This window comes from Gorilla gorilla, chromosome 18 (genome assembly GCF_029281585.2).
Source record: "Gorilla gorilla gorilla isolate KB3781 chromosome 18, NHGRI_mGorGor1-v2.1_pri, whole genome shotgun sequence".
In the NCBI taxonomy this organism is placed as follows: Eukaryota; Metazoa; Chordata; class Mammalia; order Primates; family Hominidae; genus Gorilla; species Gorilla gorilla.
In genome coordinates, this window is record NC_073242.2 from 20,258,867 (window position 1) to 20,285,593 (window position 26,727).

The 26,727-nt window shown below is 43.0% G+C and overlaps 1 protein-coding gene across 1 annotated transcript in view; it reads right to left on the reverse strand.

Annotated features, from left to right (window-relative positions):
* Window positions 1-1,408: 1,408 nt before the first annotated feature.
* ACSM1 (acyl-CoA synthetase medium chain family member 1) overlaps window positions 1,409-26,727 on the reverse strand; it is a 68,344-nt gene continuing 43,025 nt past the window's right edge. The window contains 7 exon segments of the mRNA XM_019011934.4: window positions 1,409-1,730; window positions 2,254-2,373; window positions 3,581-3,680; window positions 5,349-5,476; window positions 8,260-8,361; window positions 8,892-8,972; window positions 11,982-12,105. Coding sequence (XP_018867479.2) covers window positions 1,644-1,730; window positions 2,254-2,373; window positions 3,581-3,680; window positions 5,349-5,476; window positions 8,260-8,361; window positions 8,892-8,972; window positions 11,982-12,105 — 742 coding nt within the window. The 3' untranslated portion in view covers window positions 1,409-1,643.

A 26,727-nucleotide genomic window follows, 5' to 3' on the forward strand; every position in this document is an offset into this window, starting at 1 on the left:
TGTACAAATATGTGTGTTTGTGACTGTGTAATGTGTCTCTGGGCATGTATGCCCCTGTGAGAGTGTCTGTGTATGTCTGTGTTCTGTATCTGTGTGTGTTGTTTGGTGTGTGTGTGTATGTGTGTGTTGTGTGTGTGTGTGTGAATTTGCCTCTCCTTTGGGTGTCCCTGATTGTGTCTCTATTTGAGTGTTTATGTTTCTCTTAATGTCTGTGTTCTCTGTCTGTTTCCCTGCCTGTAGGTCTGTGACTGTGTGTGTGTGTGTGTGTGTGTGTGTGCATGCACGAGTGTCCATTGTGTGTGGGGTCTGCCCTGTGGGGCTGTGTCTCATGGCCTTGTGTATCTGTGGTCTCCTGGTGTGTGTGTGTGTGTGTGTGTGTGTGTGTGTGTGTGTAAGCCTGTCTGTGGGCCATACTCCTGAGTGCCCAGGTGAAGCTGGGGCGGTTCTGTGCCTTTGTGTCTCTGTGCTTGTGGTGTCTGTTTATTTACCTGTGAGTTCCTGGGTTTGTACACCTAAGAAATTGGCAGTCACAGAGGGCCCTCTGTGGGTGAGAAGGGGACAATATGTGCTCCTCTCATTCCCAGGCTAGGCCCTTTCTGCCCCTGCTCTTCTGAGCCTCCGTTGGCCCCCTGGTAATTCCCTCTTAGGCCCCAAGGAGGGATGGAGAAAAGGGTCAGGTTACAGAATTCCAGGCCAAGGATGTGAGGAGGGCTCCAGATGCCTGGACAGGGTTACATTCAAAGAAGGAAAATTGTCTGTGGTCAAGGAATTCTGGACTACAGGGACCCTAGGCCCTGGGAGGGTGAATGAGTGGGGTCCTCTGGCAAGGGCTGGGGGACGGAGTTCCTGGGTCACTGGGAAGATCTGATATGTAGGGTCCTACAGGGGAAAGCTGGAGGCAGGGCTCCTAGGCCCATGGCAGGGCTGCAGGAGTCCTGGGTCTCTAGAGGTTGGGGCTCTCACTCACACACACCGTAGGTTGGGATGCATGTGCACATGGGCATTATTGGGGGACACAAAGGCAGAAGCCCATTGGGTGGAAGATCATTGAGTGGAAGACCACTGGGTGGAAGCCCATTGGGTGGGGTGGCAGAGGTGGTCTGGCAGGCAAATGTAGTCCCCAAACCAAGGCTGACCACCCTGGACGTCCATCCTGCCCTGGCCTTGCTGGGGCCTCATCCAGGCCATGGGCAGGTGCCTGGAGCCACATGGGGCATCCCTCCTGTACCCCTGTGTCCTGGCTATTGAAGGGTGCTTAGGTCGACCCTGAGATGCTGGTGCCAGGAGGGAGAATCTGGTCCCAAGTTATCTCAGGTTAGAGATTAGGGAGAATTACAGAGGGAGGGCATTTAACATAGGTTAATTCCCTGAATAAATGCTCAACACAGGGTATTATTGATATCAGTATTTTATTACTTGCGTTGTGAGTGCTCACCTGGGAAATTCTAAAGATACAGAGGACTTGGAGGAAGCAGAGCAACTGAATTTAATTTAAAAGAAGGAAAACATTGGAATCATGGCACTCCTGAAACTTTCCCAAATCAACACTCTCAATGCCCCACCCTCGTCCTCACCATAGTGGGGAGACTAAAGTGGCCAGGGATTTGCCTTAGGTGTGCAGTGGGTTCTGAGTTCACTGCCGATTACATCTGACCAGTCTCCTTTTTCCGAAGTTCATTCCGTTCAATCTTGCCAGTGATGGTTTTTGGCAGCTCTGAGACAAACTCCACCTGGTTGAGGATAAAGCAAATCCACAGTGATTGAGTCCTGCTGCCATTTCCTAACAATTCTCCACTCTCCTCTTCTGCCCCTCCACAGTCTCCCATGCAGGCTGACACCATATGGTGGCCTTAATGGAGTCCCCAAGTATTTCAGGTTCTCCCCCTGGCCCCTAGAAGGTGGATGTACCCATGGGATTTGCTTTGACCCAGGAGATGTGAGTGGAAGTGAAGGATGTAACCTTGAGGCAAAAGAGTTGGGAGCCATTGAGACTGACCACCCTCTCCTTCATCTCTTAGAGCAGCTGACAGGTCCCATATGGAGGCTGCTCCTTTATTCTGGTGGCAGAATGAGGAGATGTGGAGGGCAGGGCCAAGGAGAGCCATGGAGGACATGAGGCATGAGCAGAAAAAGAGCCTTCAGTGTTGTAAACCTCCATTGTCTGGGGCTGTTTGTTACCTCCAGTGATACCTAACCCGTCCTAGCAGGGAACGCTTCAGGGGCACCAGATCCCTTCCATCTGCCCTCACTCACCTTCCTTGGGTACTTGTATGGGGCTGTCACTGACTTGACATGCTGCTGCAGTTCCTTGGTCAGCTGATCCTTGTCATGGGACAGGAACTGTGGGGTCAGGACAATAAAGGCCTTCACCACCTGCAGAATGAAGGCATGGGCTCACAGTGAGTGCCAACCTACTCCATAGCTTAAAAAGTCAATGTTTATTGAATGAGTGGTAAAACAAGGTGACACTGAACCCTACAGTGTTTTGGAAAAGAAGAGGACCAGGTGTAAATCCCTGTGTTTCCAATTCCCACTCCATGCCTTGAAAAGTTATTTGACCTCTCCTTAACCTCAGTTTTCTTTTCTGTGAAATGGGGACAATAAAGCTTCCATTCTTCATTTGGTTTCTTTAAAGCTTCCATGAGATAATACATATAAAACATCCAGCTAGTTTACATTCATTATTACTCCCATCATCAATATTTTCATCATCATTTTTACTGTTATTATATATGTAATTCGGTGCCAGAAATCCCATGGGCATTCCATAATTACTGGCAATTTATTATTTTTAGATTAGCAATGTTATCCAAGTTTTATTGCACAAGGTCTCACATATAGAAGGTGATTAATAAAGACTTTTTTTTTTCAGATGGAGTTTCATTCTTGTCGCCCAGACTGGCGTGCAGTGGTGTGATCTTGGCTCACTGCAACCTCAGCCTCCCAGGTTCAAGCGATTCTCCTGCCTCAGCCTCTCAAGTAGCTGGGACTACAGGAGCCCACCCCCCATTCCACCCACCTGCCCCCACCACACCTGGCTAATTTTCTTTGTATTTTTAGTAGAGGTGGGGTTTCACCATGTTGGCCAGCCTGGTCTTGAACTCCTGACCTCAGGTGATCGGTCCACCTCAGCCTCCCAAAACGTTGGAATTACAGGCATGACCCACCGTGCCCGGCCTAATAACACTTTTCAATATACAAATGCATGTATGTTCGGGAGCCACATTGCTGAGATGCCATTCTGCCTCCACCCCTTACTCTAGCTGGGTGATGTGGAGAGGTTACTTAACCTCCTCCTGCTTCTCTTTCCTCATCTATAAAAAGCATAAGTGTTCTTAGATTACTACATTGTGTGAGAGTTAAGTGATTTGGCATATATAAGTGCTCATTACATAGTATCTAGCATCCTTTTATTCAGAGCCACAGAGAGTCCACACTGTCCCCTGGTGCCATACCGTGTAAACGCACATGCACACTATGCCCTTCCACCAAGGCTGCACAGGTAAAACCTGGATGTTTCCCCTGCACCTGCTTTCCTAGTGCCCACGCACAGACATGATGATCTCTGTGTTCTCCTCACCTCCCCTCGAATCGGGTCTGGGCTGCCCACCACGGCTGACTCTGCCACCGCTGGGTGCTCCACCAAAGCGCTTTCAACCTCTGCAGGCCCGATGCGATACCTGGAGGATGAAGGGTTCTGAGGCAGATGCCAGGGCTGGGGTGAACCAAGTCCCCAGATCTCCTGCTTTGGAGTCACAGCTTCCTTTGGCACAGAGGGTGGAGGTCATAGGAAGCCAGGGACCCCTGACTTGTCTGTGTCATGGGCCCAAAGTGTAAAGACCTGGACATTATAGGCTGAGAAATACAAGACTGCGGTGCTCCCGGCTTCTTGCCTCACTGCCTGTACTGATGGAGGACGGCTAATGTTTTGTCTCCTCAGAGCTTGGCCCAAGCAGCTTCCCCCAACACGAAATCTCTTGGAAGCCTCAAACTCGGTCTTAAACATTCATGCAAATTCTGCATACTATTTCCCATTGTATCAGCAGGATTTTTGGCTTTTATTATACATATACTTAAGGCTTACAACATGATGTTTTGATGTACATATACATAGTAACGCGATTAAAACACTCAAGCACACTAGCATATCCATCATCTCACATAATTGCCTTTTTTTTCTTTTGTGGTAAGAACATAAAATCTACTCTTTGTGCAAATTTCCAGTACATCATGTTTTAGAAATTTAAAAAAAAATCCCATCCAGGCTGGGCATGGTGGCTCACACCTGTAATTTCAGCACTGTGGGAGGCTGAAACAGGGGGATCAATGGAGGTCAGGAGTTCAAGACCAGGCTGGCCAAGATGGTGAAACCCCATCTCTACTAAAAGTATAAAAATTAGCTGGACATGCTCACTTGAGGCCAGGAAGCAGAGCTTGCAGTGAGCCAAGATCAGGCCACTGCACTCCAGCCTGGGTGACAGTGGGAGACTCTGTCTCAGAAAAATAAAATAAAATAAAATAAAATAAAAAATAAAATAAAAAAATAAAAATGCCATCAATTTCTCTAAAATATCCAAGGGAAATTATTACTGTAGTGTAATGCGCCTTTTTAAAAATCATGTAGGGGTAGGGACAGGGACTCAGAGCCAGACTACCTCAGTTCAAATCTGGATTGCATCCTGTGCTATCTTTGAATCTTTAGGCAAATTTCCTTGCCGGTCAGTGACCCACTTTCCTCGTTAGTAAAATAGGGATAATAATCACATCTCCCATCCAGCTTTGAGAGGTGGGTTATATAAAGCATTAAGGACAGTGTTTTCACATAGTAAGTACTCCAGGTTAGCTAAATAGTTACAGTAAATAATATATTTATACTAATAAATAATTTTATAATAATAGATTTATTATGCTCATAGATGTATAACAAATATATTCATAATAATAAAAATAAACAATAGCTAAAGGTTAGCTATTATTATTACTATGTTTGTCGTGTGACATTTGGTGCTGCATTAGAGGGGCACAAACATGAAATAGGCTCCCTGAACCTATGGAGACCAAGACAGAGTCTCCCTTCTCAATTCCACTCCCCCCACCCCACTGTAAACTGCACAGTGTCTTATTATGGCTCCTCTTCCAGACCCTCTTGAATTTCATTTTGCTTGATTCTTCTGTGTGCAGAGAAGGTTCGGGAGGTGCACTGAAGCCTGGAATCAGGGCATCATAGACAAGGCTCTATTCAGATTTAGGCTGAAATTTCACCAATGCGTGAAAAAATGTCTAGGTAAGCAAAATTCTGTGAGGCATGTGACGGCAACAACAGCCAGCCCAGCATCAGCCACACCTACCCAGAGGCATTAATGATGTCATCACTCCTCCCCAGGAAACAAATGTAGCCCTCTTCATCCATCTTTCCTCTGTCCCCAGTGTTGTAGAAGTCCCCACATTCCACTTCAGCTGTCTTCTCTGGGTCACCCTGCAAAAAGAAGAGAGCTCCTTTGTTGAAGGCAGTGAATTTAGACGTGATGAGCCACAACCTTGGGTTCCAATCTGGGTTTGAATTCTGCCTCTGTTTCTACTCGGTACCTGGGCAAGTTTTGCCATTTCTGAGTCTATTTTCATTACATGTAGCGCATGATGCATGCGACTGCTCTATGAGTGGTTGTGATTAAACCAATTTCAATGACAATGTTTAAAAATATCAATTCTGCCACGTGCGGTGGCTCACGCCTGTAATCCCAACACTTTGGGAGGCTGAGGTGGGTGGATCATGAGGTCAGGAGTTCAAGGCCAGCCTGCCCAACATAGTGAAACCCCATCTCTACTAAAAATACAAAAATTAGCTGGGCATGGTGGTGCACGCCTGTAATCCCAGCTACTGGGGAGGCTGAGGCAGGAGAATCGCTTGAACCTGGGAGGTGGAGGTTGCAGTGAGCCAAGATCGCGCCACTGCAATCCAGCTTGGGCAACAGAGTGAGACTTCATCTCTCTGTCTCTCTCTCTCTCTCTCTCTCTCTGTATGTATACATATATATATATATTCATTTTGTGTGACACTACACTAGAATGAAATTTCCATTATGGTGTGAACCTTGCTTACTGCTATAAGCTCAGCATTCACATAGAGCCTGGACAGATGAGAGGGGTCAATAAGCATTTGCTGAGGGAATTTTCTTCCCTAAATACTATCTCATTTCATCCTCACAGAAAGCCTATGAGTCTAGTATGTTTTTAAGTTAACTTTTCATTTTAAGACAAATGTGGATGGCATGTAGTTATAAAAAATAATGTGGATCGATGCCCTGTACTCTTCACTAGTTTTCCACAGTGGTACCATCTTGCAAAACCATATGATCAGTATCTTAGGCAGAATACTGACCTTGACACAATCCACCAGTCTTCAGATGTCCCATTTCACTTGTGTGTGTGTGTATTTAGTTGTATGCAGTTTTATCACATATGTAGGTTTGTGCATTCCCCACCTCATCAGGAAGATCTCTGATGGTGCTCTTTTATAACCACACCCACCTCCCTCTCATTTCCTCTTCCTCTCCTCTCACCTTCCCTGACCCCTTGCTAACAACTAATTTGTTCTCTATTTTTATAATTTTGCTGTTTCAAGAATGTTATATAGATAGAGTCATACAGCATATAACTGTTTGGGACTGTTTTTTTTTTTCTCAGCATAATCCCCCAGAGATTCATCCAAGTTGCATGCACAAACGGTTTGATCCTTTTTGTTGCTGAACAGTATTCCATGTTATGGATGTAGCTGAGTTTTTGTTTAACCATTTACCTGTTGAAAGCCATCTGGGTTGTTGTCTTCAGGTTTTGACTATTTAGAGTAAAGCTGCTATGTACATTTGCATATATGTTTTTGTGTGAAGTTGGCACTTTTTTTGTAGCCCATTTTAAATAAGAAAAAAACCTAGGCTTGAGGGAGGCACATTCACTTGCTCAAAGTCACTCAGCTGCTCGCTGAGAGGGTTGATATTTGAATTTAATTCTTGCTTCATGACCGATTCACTTGACCCCTAAGCAATAGCTCTTGTGGAACATGAAATGGTTTTAAGAGCTACCCGAAAAAAACATTTTAAAAACATCAAATTACATCCCTTTTTGGATTCACTTCTGATTGTTCTGAGTATATCAAGTTGATTCTTAGTTTAGGGCTGATATGCTTTGAACTCTCTGGAAGTCTCAAGAGGAAGACATGCTTCAGGATCAGAGCTTCCAATGAGAATAGGATTTAGGGAGACTATGAGAAAATTGTTTTTTTTAAGCCTATAGTTATGGTTATAAATGCCTTCTGTTTATGGCAAGTAATACTGTTATCCACTCATGATATTAGATCAATGTGAGTGCCTTTATGGACTGAGTTGAGAGGTGGACCTCGTGATCCACCCACCTAGGCCTCCCAAAGTGCTGGGATTACAAGTGTGAGCCACCCCACCCTGCCTAATTTTCTTTTATCCAATCTTTAAGTTGTGTTGCTGAGAATTAATGCTAAGTAAGGACTGTATGTTCCCCTTTGGTCAATAGTATCACAAAGGAACCATCGCTCCCTTGAAACCACAGTGTGAGGATGGCAGTGACACCAGGACAGCCGCCAATGAAAGTGTCTTTAGAGAAAGGAGATGAAGTCTGAAATCAATTTCAGGGTCTGGTCATCCTTCCATGGCCAATATTGGGAGCTAAGATTTTCCTCTTTGTGGCCATTCCTATCCTGGGAGGGCCATTGCTTATTTGATCAGGAGTTTCAGCAGGTTTCCTTGTAATCCATCTCAGTTTTCTATAATCTCTGGTTTTTACTTTTTCTTAGTCCTAAACCTACCATTTATTTGATGTGCAGAAGATGTGCAGGGCTTTTAATCTGCAGCTTTTCTCTCTATAAAATGGGATAATAGAGTTCCCTGGAGGCTCAGCGAGGATAAGTGATTTGTTTACACTCTGTTGTTGGTAAGTGAGATGGTATTATTTGAATCCAGTCAAAGCCTATATTCTTGACTACAGTAGATCATTGAAACCCAAGTCTGATGGTTCTGAAGCCAGTCGTCATTCTACCCCATCATCCCAAAAGTTCCAGGTGGGTTCAGACAGGAAAGGATGGGAGAATGCACGGTGAGCTTCGAGTTGAATGAAAACTCATTCATTTCATTGAGTTAGAGCAAATAAAAGAGGACTTGAAGAAGCCTCAGGATGCAGAGCTCCCTGTTGGGATCCTTGGGACCAGGATGGGGGCAGATGGGGGGTCATTACCTCATAGCACATGAAGAGGCTTACAGGCCTGACAGGTTTGATTCTGATGCCAATGTTTCCTTCTGTGTTAGGCGGCAGGATGCTGCCCTTGTCATCAATGACCTGTAGCAAGAGGCCTGTGAATCATACACTGCAGGAGGCCGCAGCCCTTCTGCCCCACCCAAGCACTGTCTGGTTTATGCATGGGACACCAGTGTGGATGAAATAACAGAGGAAACATCAGAAAATGGAATAAAACTGTCAAAAGCCTTTAAAATACGCAAATGTGAAACTCAAGCCAAGGGTCTATGTTTCATGAGTTAGTAGATGTCACCAATGTGTCTTCAAGTTGGAAAACACTGATCAAAAAAAATGAAAAGCACCACTTGCTAGAGAGGGCTCCCAGTGCAGCCTCTAGGTATTCTTTCCTACCTACTGTGTGTGATGCCCTGGCTGCCAGGGTCAGCAGTGTTCATGCTCACAATAATGCAGTTTTCAACTGAGGCCTCCATATGAAACTGAAGGGATAAATGAGAAGAGAGGAGGAAGGATGACTGGAGCAGGGGAGTGCGGCTGGTGGTGTCACCTGGTGTCAAATTGTCCAACCCCCGCTGAGCCCTAACTGCTCCCTGCCAATGCCCTTAGGACCAGACCTGGACGTCGTAGGGTGGAGTGGCCTTCCCCATGAAACCCGGCTTGATCTTCATTCCCCAGTAGGTGGCACAAATTAGTCCCTGTTCACAAAAGAAAGAAGATTTGGGTTGATCAGAGAGGCAAGGCTGATCACAAAGCAGTCAGAATCATACACAGCATCCTCTGCTCAGAGATGTAGTATTCTTCTCAATGGATGCTGCCCAAAGAGCCCTCGTAGGGAAGCTGGAAGGCCTTAGTCTAGGCTCAAGGTGTTGACCCAACTCTATTCCACAGTCATTTTCTGCAGCCAGTGTGGTCTGGCTCTGTACTAAGTGGAGTCTACAGAATCCAATGGGGAAACAAAGAAAGAAGAAACAGGGTATTCCCCTGGCTGTGGGCATATAATGTGGGGTGTGGCATGCCCACCATTGAACAGGCCTGTGTCAGTTTGCTAGGGGAAGACCACTAGTCTATCTAACAAACATTTACTCGGGGCTGTTGAGCAGTGATAGGGATTCTGCCACAACTTCTTGACTGATCCTGATACCAACTTTTCCCCCTGTGTTGGGTGGCAGAATGTTGCCTTTGTCATCAGTGATCCGTAGGAAGAGGCCTGTGAATCTCACCCTGCAGGATGCCCCAGTGTGTGTGGAGGTTGTCTGGATTGCTTGTGCTGTTCTCTCTGTTAGCACTGCCCTATCTTCATCTTTCTTCCTGATGAACTTGATTCCTCCTTTATTGTTCTCACAAATATATTTATTTCTGTAGCTGCGTGCTTTACATTCAGACCAATGAGGGTTTGACCCTTGACTCCACCACACACTAAATGCATGCCAATGAATCCCTCTTGATCTCCTCCATCAAAGGGCAATAATGATAACACTTACCTCCCAGAGTGCTTGTAAGCATATGGAAAATTCTGCATAATACAAGGCACACACCACGTGTTCAATGAATAATGACTACTGGCTATTACTCAAGCTACAAGAGAAGTCAAGGGAAAGATGCTCTTTCTGCAGCATTTCTCCTATACTTCCATTGCAGCCCACAGGGCATTAAAATTATTTTTGTTTGTCTGTTTCCTTCAGTAGATAATGAGCATCCCAAGAATAGAGACTGCCCTATTTATCCCTGAGCTTCCAAAATCTGGAACAATAGCCACCAAAAATAGCAAGGACCACAGCAGCTGCAAAGTGAGCATATACAACAGGCGGGACACCAGCCAGAGCATTATATACTTCTTTTTATTTACCTTATCACAATCTGTTAAGATTGGCATTATAATTTCCATTTAAAGGTGGGGGAGCTGAGGTGAGAAAGCATACATAATATCCTTATGGTCTTCAAGCTGTAATTGGCAGAGCTGAGACTTGGACCCAGGTCTGTGCTCCTGGGATAGGAAGATCTTTGCCCACTGCCACATCACTGCTCACACTGTAGGCATGTGAAAAACGTTGCACACATGAGTGAACAGATGTGAAAGTGTTTTCAGAAATTAAGCACCATCTAGTGCTGCAAATATTGGAGTCGTGGGTGGAGTGTGTCTTCCTGGCCCACCCTCCTCCTTGTCCAAATATGACCTGTGAGCCATTCAAACATAGGCCCGAAGTGTCAGCATTTTTCAGGTCTGGAAGCAGACAAATTAACTGAATTGCTATATATTTTTTACAAAATAATGTCAGCTGAGTATGTGAGTTGGCACTAAAGTAATAATTTTGCACAGGGCCTGGGATAGCAGTCATCCTTTATGTGCTAGAGGGATAATGGAGACAGAGGGAGAAAGTGGCTCTGTCCAGCATTGGAAATGGATTGCAAATATGTTGGAAGAGATGCTCACCCACACTGTAATTGATGAGGTCCTTGAACTTCCAGACATGCATAATACTCCAAATGCCCCACTCACCTGGCAGCTCAGTGATACTCTGGAATGACACTGTTTGTGTGTACATGTGTTTGGCATATACAGAAAGTCCCTGCTCCTCACCCACCCTGCTAGTATCCCACAGTCAAACCTGCGAGTTGTCCTCCTAAACCCCAAGCAATGCACTTTTTGAGCCAGCTTCCTCCTGCCTCTGCAGCCCTAGGGAGGGTTAGTGGAGTTGACAGGACTTCCTGGAGGAGGTGGTCTCCATGTTGCTGGAGAGAGTCTCCTATCCCACCCACCCTCTGGGGATCCTCTGAGCTGATGATAACAGGGACAGTGTGAAAACGCCCTTAGACCCCTTTTTAAGGTTTTGTCCAAGAGTTTTAAGCACATTAGTCCCTTGGTAAGATGATGAGTTGTACATTTTCTTTCTGCAGATAGATTTGGGACAAATTAGCCTAGAACTCTAGAGCCTCTGGTTGGCATCAAACAATGCTGTGCATGCGATGGGGCAGTGTCCTGCACATGTGGCATAATTCAGCACATCTGCTGGGCTCAATCGCTGAGCACATCATGACTATCCAGAAGGGACCTTTCCACTTTGAAAGGAAAACAAACCCCAAAATCACTAAGCCAAAGGGAAAACTCAAGTTGGGAACTGCATCAGTCAAACCTGCCTCTCATTTTATTCCTAAACAAGAGCTAAAAAGATAAAAAACAAAACAAAACTACATGCCTCCGCCACAATTTTCCCACTAAGAAATTCCTTGTGGGCCCCAAGATCGTTACTGTCAAACAGTTCTGCTAAATTTCACCCTGACATTTATAGCTCATCTTCACAGGTATAGGACAAAGAACAGAACTCAAAAATCATCTCTCTGCTCACCTGAGACAAATATGTACCTAGTTGCTTTCTCTGACTTATGTTTATCTTATGTAAAAATGCAGATTCGCTGATCTAGATGAATGCACAAGTGACTCTTCTTCTACCCTTCTCTCACATGTAAACAGCTGATCAAAGACTCACAAGAAGGCAACCATTTGCCTCGTAACTACCCCACCTTTAGAAAATTTCTTCCTTTTTCCCCAATATCTGCCTTTTCTCCTTTAAATATTGAAGCCCTCAAAATCATCTTTGGGGAAAGGCACAAACCTGTTTCCCAGATGCGTGTCATTAACCTTAGCAAAATAATCTTTTAAATTAATTGAGACCTGTCTCAGATACTTTCTGGTTTGCACCACCTACCGTTTCCGACTGCCCATAGTTCTCGTAGAGCAGAAGGCCCGTCCGTCTTTTCCACTCCTCCTGATCCTTGGGCAACACGACCTCCCCGCCAGTATAGCAGTGCTCCAGGGCAGGGAACCTGATGCTTAGAGGAAGACAAGGTGCCAGGCATTGGTGAGCCACCCTGGCTCTGTGCATTCAGAGCTCTTAAGTCTGTCACCCAGATCATTCATCCTTCTAGTTCCTCACTTTCTTATTTACCTTTTGGTCATTTTATAGTTGGCCATGGCCAAGTGGATGTCACTCACTTCCTGCCAGTCCCTGTGAACTATTCTGGCAGACGGTAGATGGGTGGTGGTGAGGCTATTGTGTTCAGTTGGGAATGTTTGGATTAAATTTGGATATCAGTGTAACAAGAGGGAGAACTGTGTGTTTATCAGAACTCCTCTTGGGGAAGCATTCTGTATAGCTAAGAAGGACATTTTTATAATCATAATGGAGTAAAGGGTGAGATCTTAAGGACATGCTAGGGTGATAATAGATATACATTCTTTTATGGAGCTTACACTACACTAACTAAAGGGCTTTTGTATTTCTGAATGGGGAATGCATGTTAGGGATTGGAAGTGAATTGCTCAGGACATCAGAGCAGATTGAGCTGAGTAGGGAAAGAGAGAGGGAGAAGCATTACAGGGAACAGCCCTGACAGAAGGAATTTCAGAGAAAACAGAAAAGGCTGATGTGAACAGGAAAAATTAAAATATTTTACCCCAAAATATATTTCTTTGACATATTTTGAAATGGCTGCCATTTGGCTAGCTAATAGAGGTGGCCTTGCAAAGCCATCTTTTATGGGGGGAAGTGTACATCTATAGAGAATATCTATTAATGCAGCCATGCCCTGCCCTCTTTTTGTAGGGAAAAAGCTGAGTGTGGGGAAGAAAGCTGAGGCAGGGCTTGCATGTCTGGTGTAATGTCCTCTGGAATGTGTCTAGACTTGCTGGCTCCTTGCTTCTAGCCTTCCTAGGCTCCTAGATTGATTGTATTCCCATTATCTAAAGTAGCAGAACATGCTCCTTATAAATGCTAAACCATCACAGGTGTTCATCATGCACCTGATCTTTTGACCTCCTCATTCTCACCACCTGTTTCTTTGTTGGATTACCAATAAATAGCATGGGCTCCCAGGGCTCGGGGCCTTCACAGCCTCCACAGTCTTGATGGCCCCCTGGTCCCACTTTACTTCTCAAACTGTCTTTTTCTCAATCCTTTGGCTCTGCCAGACTTCATTGCCCCCACAACCTGGTGTTGGGCCTGATCAGCCCAACATTCCTGGGTGCCCAATGTGGGGTGATGAAGACCCTGGTGAAGGAACTCTAGATCATGTGAAAGCAGAGGACACATCATCAAGGGACACCCAAGAATGTCTAAAAGAAGCTCGGTGGGAAAGTGGAGTGCTCGGAAGAATCAGGGTAACAATGGGACAAAGTGAAAGCAGACATTCTGCTTATTTAAATATCCTAAGACATGTATTACAAAGAGTGGGAGTGAAAGTTAGTACTCAGAATTTGTTATCACTCTTTAGTGCAGTGAAGCACTTTTGCCCATGGTTTCTGGAACAAGGGACTATGGAGTTGGATGAATGGGAGAGAAATTGACAGAGATTTTAAAAAAGTATATAAAGATGGAGCAAAAATTAAAGTCTTGGTTTGGTCAACGTGGGCACTAATAAAAGCAACTCTTGAGCCATTTTAAACAGATGATGAGGCAGATTTAGATGAGGAAGAGGAGGACAAGTGTAAAAAACTAACCTCAGATTTTGAATGTGAGGAACAGGAAAGGGAGGAAATTAAAGAAAAGAAAGGGAAACTGAAAAAAGCATGTTTTACTAACCCATCAGCCCCACGTGCTGAATTAAGTGAAGAGCCACATCCTGTCTCTCCTCTTAATGGGTGAGAAGATGAATTAGCCACAAAACTTACTGCTCCTGTAGTTGCAACTTTAAAACCTGGAGCAATTGGTGGTGGTATACAAAATTCTATTCAGAAGGCTGGAGCCAAGGGAGACCTTGAAGCATGGCAATTTCCCATAACTATAATCCAGCAGGGAGGACAGAATATAGCTAATTGGACCACATTTCCTTTTAAGATGCTCTCCTCCCCAATTTCTACCCAGCTTATCCCCCGTGCAATACAATCTCCAAGCCTTGACTCCTTGGCCAGGGCCTTAGAACTGATAACCCAGTACTTTAACAACTGGAACTGGGTCTATGACAACGTAATAGATCAAGATGAAAATGAATTGAGTAAGTTAAAGGGAGGCACATATTCCTATAGTGACAAATGGAGGCAACAAGTAAAAATCCTTCCACTGTGTTTCCAAAATCCACCTACAAAGGAGAAAGAAAGAGATATACAAGTAGTTAAAGAAAAAGCAGTGTGCCCTATTCCTTTAAAACCAGGGTAAATTTAAAACCTATAATTGATAATTGAAGGTATTCTCCGTGACCCTATAACACTCAATACTGCCTTGTTGTCAGTGTAAACAAGGGCGTAGTCTGAAAGCACTTCACTTTGAGAGTTCTGCTCATGGCCCCAGGGTCAACCAACTTGTTGTCGAACCCTGGAGCTAATGGCTTTCCTCTCTGTTGACCCTTGGCTCAGCCCAGAAGTACAGGAAAAGTGGAAGCTGGTTCCAGGCAAACGAATGCTCCCAACTCTGAAGAGTTGGGGGTTGTTAGAGAGCCCTTTTCCAGAAAGCCTGACACCCATGTCTTTAGTCTGGCAGCCGCCCTAGTTGCTTTTAACTCGCTGGCAGGTGCCTGGTATTTAGCCCCGAATTCTAAGGAAAAATAGGAAGGAATAGCAAGTGAAATGGGTCCGATGGTGCTCACCACTTGGCGATAGGTGATAGTCCCTTTGTGGTTGCCAAACTGTGTCTGGAATTTATTCCTTCCAGTAGGTTCTTGGTCTCGCTGACTTCAAGAATGAGGCCGTGGACCCTTGCAGTGGGTGTTACAGCTCTTAAAGATGGTGTGTCCAGAGTTTCTTCCTTCAGATGTTCAGAAGTGTCCAGAGTTTCTTCCTTCTGGTGGGTTCGTGGTCTCGCTGACTTCTGGAGTGAAGCCGCAGACCTTCGCAGTGAGTGTTACAGCTCTTAAAAGTGGTGTGTCCAGAGTTTGTTCCTCCCAGTGGGTTCGTGGTCTCACTGACTTCAGGAATGAAGCTGCAGACCCTCGTGGTGAGTGTTACAGCTCACAAAGGTAGTGCAGACCCAAAGAGTGAGCAGATGTAAGATTTATTGTGAAGAGCGAACGCCCAAAGCTTCCACAGCAGGGAAGGGGACCCAAGCAGGTTGCCACTGCTGGCTCTGGTGGCCAGCTTTTATTCCCTTATTTGGCCCTGCCCACATCCTGCTGATTGCTCCATTTTACAGAGTGCTGATTGGTGCATTTACAATCCTTTAGCTAGACAGAAAGTGCTGATTGGTGCATTTTTACAGAGTGCTGATTGGTGCATTTACAATCCTTTATCTAGACACAGAGCGCTGATTGGTGCATTTTTACAGAGTGCTGATTGGTGCTTTGACAATCTTTTAGCTAGACACAGAGTGCTGATTGGTGTTTTTTTACAGAGTGCTGATTGGCGCATTTACAATCCTTTAGCTAGACCCAGAGCACTAATTGGTGCATTTACAATCCTTTAGCTAGACACAAAAGTTCTCCAAGTCCCCACCTGACCCAGAAGCCCAGTTGGCTTCACCTCTCAAGACCACTGACAGCCAGCAGCCTTTCTATCAAAAATCCTAACCAAGTAACCCACGGATGGCCCAAATGCATTCAATCTGTAGCAGCAACTGCTTCGCTAGCAGAAGAAAGTAGAAAAATAACTTAGAAGAAACCTAATTGTGAGCACACCTCACCAGTTCAGAACTACCCTAAGGAAGAGAAAAGCAAAAGCGTAGCTTACTAACTTAAAAATCTTAAAGTATGGGGCCATTCTGTGAGGAAAAGGTGGTTTAACATTAACCACTGAAAATTCCCTTAACCCAGCAGATTTCTTAACGAGGGATTTAAATCTTAATTACATACAGAGGACCGACAAGACCTAGGAGGAACTCCATTCAAGACAGGACAATAGATGGCTCCTCCCATGTGATTGAGGAACACACACACACACACACACACACACACACACACATAATGGGTATTCAGTAATTGATAGGGAAACTCTTGTAGAAGCAGAGTTAGAAAAATTGCCTAATAATTGGTCTGCTCAAACATGCGAGCTGTTTGTACTCAGCCAAGCCTTAAAGTACAAAGCCAGGAAGGAACCATCTATACCAATTCTAAGTTAGTTTAGACTAAACAAGGTCTTATAGACAGCAAAAGATAATGGAAATCCCAGACTTACAAGGGTTTAAACAAAAGTAAAATTTGCTAAAAGTTAACGGTGTAACATGTATTATCCTAACTTCTAGTCTTGTGGCCTTCCTTATGTCTAGTCCATAGACATAAAGGAAGTTCCCTTTGGAAAAGTGGTTATCTTCAAAATATAAATAAATAAATTATCTCAATCCTGACTCAAAACATTGCCTACATCCTCTCTGAAATGAATTTGCATAAGAACAGTTGTTTATGGGAGTGCATCTTGATGGGGAAGCTGGGTTGTTATGAAATACTCAGGAACCTAGCCCAGCTCTAGAACTCACCTCTGAGTGCAAAGGCAATGTTGGGCAAGCTGGTAAAGGACCACTAGAATCCAGCAGCCCATACCCCTTTCTTTGTGGTCAAGAAAGGTGGGAAAACAGGTGCAGGACTGCTACATTGGTGAGCACAACTAATCTGATAAGCAGAGGTCCATGGGTGGTTATGCACCTTGGAAAGGAAGAAGTATTAGGACTATAGAGGATGCTCTAGGACTAATACTCATCAGAAAATGACTAGGGATGCTGTCATCCCTATGTTCTTTTTTCAGATGGGAAACGTTCCCCCCAAGGCAAAAACACCCCTAAGATGTATTCTGGAGAATTCAGGCCAGTCAGAGTGTATGTACCTTTTTCCCTCTCAGACTTGAAACAAATTAAAATAGACCTAGCTAAATTCTCAGATAACCCTGATGACTACATTGATGTTTTACGAGGGTTGGGACAATTATTTGATCTCACATGGATAGATATAATATTACTGCTAAATCAGACACTAACTCCAAATGAGAGAAGTGCCGCCATTACTGCAGCCTGAGAGTTTGGTGATCTCTGGTATCTCAGTCAGGTCAATGATAGGATGACAACAGAGGAAAGAGAACAATTCCCCACAGGCCAGCAGGCAGTTCCCAGTGTAGACCCTCATTGGGACGCAGAATCAGAACATGGAGATTGGTGCTGCAGACATTTGCTAACTTGCATGCTGGAAGGACTAAGGAAAACTAGGAAGAAGGCTATGAATTATTCAATGATGTCCACTGTAATACAAGGAAAGGAAGAAAATCCTACTGCTCTTCTGGAGAGACAAAGGGAGGCATTGAGGAAGCATACCTCTCTGTCACCTGACTCTACTGAAGGCTAACTAATCTTAAAGGATAAGTTTATCACTCAGTCAGCTGCAGACATTAGAAAAACTTCAAAAGTCTGCCTTAGGCCTGGAGCAAAACTTAGAAACCCTATTGAACTTGGCAACCTCAGTTTTTTATAATAGAGATCAGGAGTAGCAGGTGGAATGGAACAAACAGGATTAAAAATGAAAAAAAAACACCACTTTAGTCACAGCCTTCAGGCAAGTGAACTTTGGAGGCTCTGAAAAAGGGAAAGGCTGGGCAAATCAAATGCCTAATAGGGCCTGCTTCCAGTGCAGTCTACAAGGACACTTTTAAAAAGATTGTCTGAATAGAAATAAGCCACACCCTTGTCCATGCCCCTTATGTCAAGGGAATGATTGGAAGGCCCACTGCCCGAGGGGACGAAGGTCATCTGAGTCAGAAGCCACTAACCAGATGATCCAGCAGCAGGACTGAGGGTGCCCAGGGCAAATGCCAGCCCATGCCATCACCCTCCCCAGGTATGCTTGACCATTGAGGGCCAGGAGGTTAACTGTCTCCTGGACACTGGCACGGCCTTCTCAGTCTTACCCTCCTGTCCCAGACAACTGTCCTCCAGATCTGTCACTATCCAAGGGGTCCAAGAACAGACAGTCACTAGATACTTCTCCCAGCCACTAAGTTGTGACTGGGGAACTTTACTCTTTTCACATGTCTTTCTAATTATGCCTGAAAGCCCCACTCCTTTGTTTGGGAGAGACATCCTAGCAAAAGCAGGGGCCATTATACACTAGAATTAGGAGAAGGAAAAAGGGTAAATATATATACAGACTCTAAGTATGCTTACCTAGTCCTCCATGCCCACACAGCAATATGGAGAGAAAGGGAATTCCTAACTTCTGAGGGAACACCTATCAAACATCAGGAAGCCATTAGGCCCCAAAATTCTCCTTACCTCTGAATATACTTCCTCCAATTCCTGCCTAAAGATAATTTTATGGGGAAGAGCATTTGCTTGTGTCTCTCCAGGTGACAATCAGGTGCCTATGTGGGTGCCCACCAAACATCTGAAGATCTATCATGAGCCACAGCATATAGTGGACCCAAACTGAAGGTTTGAAAAGCCTCAATTTCCTTTCCCTCTGCCTTCTGTTAGAAGGTGCCTGTTTCTCATTATCAGTGGCCTCCTGGCTACAGACACAAAATTTTTGCTTCTGTTTCAGTAGATTTACTAACATGGAGGGGAGGGTATGCTTGTGTTTTTGCAGGAGATAAATGAACCATGTGGATGCCCTCAAGACGTGTATGACCATGGAATGGGAGACTGGAGGGACCCTTGGATTAAAACGTTGGACCAGGTTCCCCCAGTATGAACCATGAGCCAGCTGAACATGAATGCAAAGAAGGAATGAAGACCGACTAGAGTCATGCATGCTTAATGGACCAATGCTTCCTGACTCAGCTCCTTTCTACCTGAATACAAGAGACCCTAATAGTTAGGCAGGAATATCATCACCTCTATTCAGCATGAAGTTACAGAAGATAGACCTTCATCCTTCTGCAACCCCTAGGATTAAGGGTCCTCTTGTAAAAGGGAAAGGGGAGATATGTGGGAAGCATTCAAACCAGAGTGACTCCAGTTTGAATAAGGGCTAAGAAAAATGAAGCTGGATGACCAACTGGCAATTAAAGCCTTCACAGCCTGCAATTGCCTTGTCAATTAAAAGAGGCCATCTTTTATGCTACTAATAACGATATCTAGTAATAATGATAGTAATAATGACATTTCTCTTTTACAAAAAAAGAGAAAGGGGGCATGTTGGGAAAAAGCTGAATATTGGGAAGAAAACTGAGGCAGGGCTTGCATGTCTGACATAATGTCCTCTGGAATGTGTCTAGACTTTCTGGCTCCTTGCTTCTAGCCTTCCTAGTCTCCTAGATCGATTGTATTTCCATTATCACAAGTAGCAGAACACGTTCCTTATAAATGCTAAACCATCACAGCTGTTCATCATGCACCTGCCCTTTTGACCTCCTCATTCTCACCACCTGTTTCTTTGTTGGATTACCAATAAATAGCATGGGCTCCCAGAGCTCAGGGACTTTGCAGCCTCCACAGTCGTGATGGCCCCCTGCTCCCACTTTACTTCTCAAATTGTCTTTTTCTCAATCCTTTGACTTTGCCGGACTTCATCACCCCCACCACCTGGTGTTGGGCCTGATAACCCCAACATTTCTATGCCTTTCTCATATCCAGGAGAGACTGAGAATCTGATAACTTTAAAAGTCTGAAAAGAAACATTTACCATCCATTCTCTCTGAAGGAGTCTTCATGTACCTAACAAGGCCAGCTTTGCTAGCTAATGTTTTTCTTTTCTCTCTCTCTTAACCTTTCTTGCCACTCAACCTGATTTACCAACATAACCTGTTTCTGGCCATGCTCTCAGTCTGCATTCTTTACTGTAGCCTCAGGATGGTAATGCAAACCAAAACTGAAATTTTAAGCAGCCCCAGCCAACAGAATGGACCCCTCCTCTCAGTCAATTGCATTCCAATGTTAACCTAAGACAAGAGGTCAGGCCATGATGGAAATGGGTGGTTGGATGTACCTCATTATACCCTCCTTCCTTTGGAATTCAGGCACAACTAACCAGCATTAACATTAAAACAGAGACCTTTAGACAATTTATTCTCTCTGAAGCCTGCACCTGGAAGCTTCATCTGCATAATAAAAACTTTTATTTCCACAATCCTTTATCCTAACCCTCTCTTTTATTGATTCCAGGTCTTTAGATAAACTCAACCAACTGCCAATCAGAAAATCCTTCTATGAACTGGAAGCCTCTGCTTTGAGTTGTTCCACTTTTCTGGACCAAACCAATATACACCTTACGTGTATTAATTGATGTCTTATGTTTCCCTAAAAATATAAAACCAAGCTGTAGACCAATCACCTTGGGCACATGTTCTCAAGATCTGCTGAGGCTGTGTCACAGGCATGTCTTTAACCTTGGCAAAATAACCTCTAAATTGATTGAGACTTATCTCAGTATTGGTTTGTAGCATGAAAATTTCTGTAAATCCTTGAGAAGTTGGGTTTTCATTCTGAAGGCTCCCATGTATACATGTTAAATAAATTTGCAATCTTTCTCTCCTGTTAATCAATCTGGCTCATGTCAGTGATTTTATAGTGAACCTTTAGGGGTCCAAGAGCCTATGACCCTCACAGAATGTTGGTAGTGAGGACAAAGCTCTGTTTTATTTTATTTTATTTTAATCTTGCCCAAATTCCTACCTAAAGGGTCTGGGGAGTCATGCCCTACAAACCATAAATTGTCATCAGATGGGTTTTATTTAACCCTTTATATCATAACTTACTTTCCAATCTGACTCTGGCATACCATTATGAGACAAGGAAGAAAATAAAAATATTTTACCCCAGAACATATTTCTCTGCCATATCTTGAAACTGCCCTGCAAAGTCCCTTGTGGGAAAAGTCCACATTCTATGGAGAATCCCCTTTCCCCTTTGTTTTCCATCTTTCCTTTCCAGATCCAGGAGATAATAAACTAAGAGCCAGGCACTCTTTTAAATCCAGTAAGAAGCATTTTACAACCTGCTCTCTCTCTCTCTCTCTCTCTCTCCGATGTCTGGTATCTGACAGATTCCTCTGCACAATAAAACTTGGTCTCCACAAACCTTTATCTCAACCTGAACATTTCCTTTGATCCCAGGTCTTCAGATAAACTTAACCAATTGTCAATGAGAAAATCTTTAAATTTACCTATAGCCCAGAAGCCCCCACTTTGAGTTGTCCTGCCTTTCTGAACCAAACCAATGTATTTCTTAAATGTATTTGATTGATGTCTCATGCCTCCCTCAAATATATAAAACCAAGCTGCATCCTGACCACCTTGGGCGTATGTTCTCAGGACCTCCTGAAGGCTGTGTCACAGGCCATGGTCACTCATATTTAGCTCAGAATAAATCTTTAAACATATTTTACAGAGATTCACTCTTTGTCAACAATAGTTTGGTGCCCAAACACGTGGGGCCTCAGAGAAGACTCAGGACCTTGAAGGAGTTGCCCAAACTCGGAGCTAAGGTACCAGCAGGGCCCATTGAAGCCTACCTGACTTTGAGCTTCTCCTCTGGTGGAACTGGTAAGTCCTCCTGAACCCCAGACATCCCTTTGGTTGACAGTCCTTGATTTATTCTGAGTTGGTTTTCTCCTAGGTAGTTGTTGTTTCAGGATCCTTATTCTAGTTCAGAGATGCATTCTAAATGGAATTCTCTCCTGCATTTTCTCCTAAAATTTATCTTGATTTGGTTCATCTCAGCGCATTTGCGTGAGGAACTGAAGTGTCGTTTTCATAGATAAATGAGAGACTGAGTTTTTCTGCTCCAAAGAGAAAGGTCATTTGCTTCTCCTAGTCAAAAAGGTGCCCCTGGGTGATCAGGGGACTCATGGGAGTGTCTGGGAGCTTGACCCCCCACAACGTGCAGCGGCCCTACAGGGAAATCCCCAACAAAAATTAATTTAAAATTGCCCATCCAGGAAGTGCATATAAGGGCTGATTACCCAGCGTTTTGAGCCCTCTCAATGGTCATAGACCTCTGGAGAGAGAAACCCAGACACCTAGGAGGCGGGAATGACTCTGTAGTGATACACGGTGGAGTCCTGCCCACAAGCAGCATGCACTGATCCACCACAAAAAGCCCTAGGCTACAGCTCAGTTCCTCCTCTTAAAAAAAAAAAAAAAAAAAAAAAAAGCGGGAAACAAAATCTAAGAATAAGGAGTAAACAAGGAGAATGAGAATGACCCTCTTTTGGGCACTCTGTAGGTTTTATGGCACCTCCACTTGCCAGAGTTTATATAAAATGGAAGTAATATGGTCTTTGTGCACATTTACATTAAGGAAAAAGATTCCTAAGGTCGACCTGCAAACTATCGAGTACATAGCTTCTATTTTCTTGTCTGCCTGCTTTAAAGCTGCTGTTACTTTTCTACTGAGATAAAAACCACCATTTGGATCTAACCGCTTTTTGCAAGCTGGCAAAGTTGTATTTATCCCATGGCTAAAGTACTGAAGTAATAGCTATGGGAACTTTTTGTGTGTGCGTGCATGTGTGTGTCTATTTAAAGCCTTCTATAATTTTATGTTCAATTGGCAGTTGAATCCATTTTAATTTCCCTCTAGCATACCAGACTTTCTCTTCATACCTTATGATGTAAATTTTGCTATCTGATTTCACCTGAGTTGCCTTTAATATGCAAATTTAAGATGATTTAGCTGACAACTGCCTAGGGTAAGATTTTTTAAAATGGCAAAAACAAAAAGATCTTTATGAGTCTATGTGATGTGCTTCTACCAGCATGCCTAATACGTGTATATATTTATGTGTGTGTAAACAATATTTTCACGACTAAAAATATATGAAGAGGCTAGGCCCAGTGGTTCATGCCTGTAATCCCAGCACTTCAGGAGGCCGAGGTGGGCACATTACCTGAGGTCAGGACTTCAAGACCAGCTTGGTCAACACGGTGAATCCCCATCTCTACTAAAAGTACAAAAATTAGCTGGGCAAGGTGGCACATGCCTGTAATCCCAGCTACTCCAGAGGCTGAGGCAGGAGAATTGCTTAAGCCCGGGAGACAGAGGTTGCAGTGAGCTGAGATTGTGCCACTCCAGCCTGCCTGACTGAGCAAGACTCTGTCTCAAAAAAATAAATAAATAAAATAAAATAAAATACTATATATACACACACAAACACACATGTGAAGAGCTCTAATTAATTGGCTTTAAAAAGTGCTTAAATCAGATACTAAACAAAAAAAACTAGTCAAATGCTTTTTCAAGTTCATGTGACTTAAGTAAAATCTTTACTAAATAAGATTTTATTTTAGTAAGGATCTAGCCAGCTTTAAAATTATTGGTAAAACAATATCAGCAATGTCTTTAGAATTGTTAGAATTTTTTTGCATCTATTGATCAAATGGTTTCATGTTTGTTCCCACAGAATACTATAAGATTTGCCGTAAGTGTTATAAACTATAAAATCCAGCCCAAGACAGAGTGATCTTTGATTGTATATGCTTATGAAATATTGTTAGCTTAAATGAAAACAGCTAAATACTGAAATATTGGTATAAATATCCTTAAAACTAACCATAAGTTTTATTACTTAAGTAAACACCTCAAATTCACAGCTATAAAAATCATTAATAGAAAAATAACTTAAAATATTGGCTATCACTTTTTTGCAAATAACCTAGGTAAACTACTAAATTAATCAGGTAAATGTAATGGAATAAATGCTTGTAAACACGCTTGTCATAATTTAGGATTTAAGGTTATTATTTGATATTAAGTTTCTGGGTAATTTCCAATTTAAGAAATTTTTTAACGTTCTTATTAAGGTAAAATATCTTTGTCTAATTAAAACCTTATTTAAGGGTTATATATGAAACAAGGTAAACCAGGAAATGAGAGCAATATAAAGAAAGTTATAAAAATAAAGAGGTATTTTTGACAAAAAAATTTAAAAAGGCTTAAAGAAAAGATATTTTATATAAGAAAGAATCTTGTATGGTAAATTTTTGTCCTAAAATAAAAATGATGGGATTACACAAGAAAGAGGGATATTTAAAAAAATGATAAAGGGGATATCACCGCTGATCCCACAGAAATACAAACTACCATCAGAGAATACTATAAACCCCTCTACACAAATAAACTAGAAAATCTAGAAGAAATGGATAAACTCCTGGACACAAACACCCTCCCAAGACTAAACCAGGAAGAAGTTGAATCCCTGAATAGATCAATAACAGGCTCTGAAATTGAGGCAATAAATAATAGCCTACCAACCAAAAAAGGCCCAGGACCAGACAGATTCACAGCTGAATTCTGCCAGAGGTACAAGGAGGAGCTGATACCATTCCTTCTGAAACTATTCCAATCAATAGAAAAAGAGGGAATCCTCCCTAGCTCATTTTATGAGGCCAACATCATCCTGATACCAAAGCCTGGCAGAGACACAACAAAAGAAGAGAATTTTAGACCAATATCCCTGATGAACATCGATGTAAAAATGCTGAAGAAAATACTGGCAAACTGAATCCAGCAGCACATCAAAAAGCTTATCCACCCTGATCAAGTGGGCTTCATCCCTGGGATGCAAGGCTGGTTCAACATATGCAAATCTATAAACATAATCCAGCATATAAACAGAAACAAATATAAAAATCACATGGTTATCTCAATAGATGCAGAAAAGGCCTTTGACAAAATTCAACAGCCCCTCATGTTAAAAACTCTCAATAAATTAGGTATTGATGGGACATATCTCAAAATAATAAGAGCTATTTATGACAAACCCACAGCCAATATCATACTGAATGGGCAAAAACTGGAAGCATTCCCTTTGAAAACTGGCACAAGACAGGGATGCCCTCTCTTACCAGTCCTATTCAACATAGTGTTGGAAGTTCTGGCCAGGGCAATCAGGCAGGAGAAAGAAATGAAGGCTATTCAATTAGGAAAAGAGGAAGTCAAATTGTCCCTGTTTGCAGATGACATGATTGTATACCTAGAAAACCCCATCATCTCCACCCAAAATCTTCTTAAGCTGATAAGCAACTTCAGCAAAGTCTCAGGACACAAAATCAATCTGCAAAAATCACAAGCATTCTTATACACCAATAATAGACAAACAGAGAGCCAAATCATGAGTGAACTCCCATTCACAATTGCTTCAAAGAGAATAAAATACCTAGGAATCCAACTTACAAGGGATGTGAAGGACCTCTTCAAGGAGAACTACAAACCACTGCTCAACAAAATAAAAGAGGACACAAACAAATGGAAGAACATTCCATGCTCATGAGTAGGAAGAATCAATATCGTGAAAATGGCCATACTGCCCAAGGTAATTTATAGATTCAATGCCATCCCCATCAAGCTACCAATGACTTTCTTCACAGAATTGGAAAAAACTACTTTAAAGTTCATATGGAACCAAAAAAGAGCCTGCATTGCCAAGGCAATCCTAAGCCAAAACAACAAAGGTGGAGGCATCACGCTACCTGACTTCAAACGATACCACAAGGCTACAGTAACCAAAAAAGCATGGTACTGGTACCAAAACAGACATATACACCAATGAAACAGAATAGAGCCCTCAGAAATAATACCGCACATCTACAACCATCTGATCTTTGACAAATCTGACAAAAACAAGAAATGGGGAAAGGATTCCCTGTTTAATAAATGGCTCTGGGATAACTGGCTAGCCATATGTAGAAAGCTGAAACTGGATCCCTGCCCCTCATACAAAAATTAATTCAAGATGGATTAAAGACTTAAATGTTAGACCTAAAACCATAAAAACCCTAGAAGAAAACCTAGGCAATACCATTCAGGACATAGGCATGGGCAAGGACTTCATGTCTAAAACACCAAAAGCAATGGCAACAAAAACCAAAATCGACAAATGGGGTCTGTTTAAACTAAAGAGCTTCTGCACAAAAAAAGAAACTACCATCAGAGTGAACAGTTAACCTACAGAATAGGAGAAAATTTTTGCAATCTACTCATCTCACAAAGGGCTAATATCCAGAATCTACAAAGAACTCAAACAAATTTACAAGAAAACAACAAAAAACCCCATCAAAAAGTGGGCGAAGGATATGAACAGACATTTCTCAAAAGAAGACATTTATGCAGCCAACAGACACATGAAAAAATGCTCATCATCACTGGCCATCAGAGAACTGCAAATCAAAACCACAATGAGATACCATCTCACACCAGTTAGAATGGGGATCATTAAAAAGTCAGGAAACAACAGGTGCTGGAGAGGATGTGGAGAAATAGGAACACTTTTACACTGTTGGTGGGATTGTAAATTAGTTCAACCATTGTGGAAGACAGTGTGGTGATTCCTCAAGGATCTAGAACTAGAAATACCATTTCACCCAGCAATCCCATTACTGGGTATACACCCAAAGGATTATAAATTATGCTGCTATAAAGACACATGCACATGTATGTTTATTGTGGCACTATTCACAATAGCAAAGACTTGGAACCAACCCAAATATCCAAATATGATAGACTGGATTAAGAAAATGTGGCACATATACACCATGGAATACTATGCAGCCATAAAAAATGATGAGTTCATGTCCTTTGTAGGGACGTGGATGAAGCTGGAAACCATCATTCT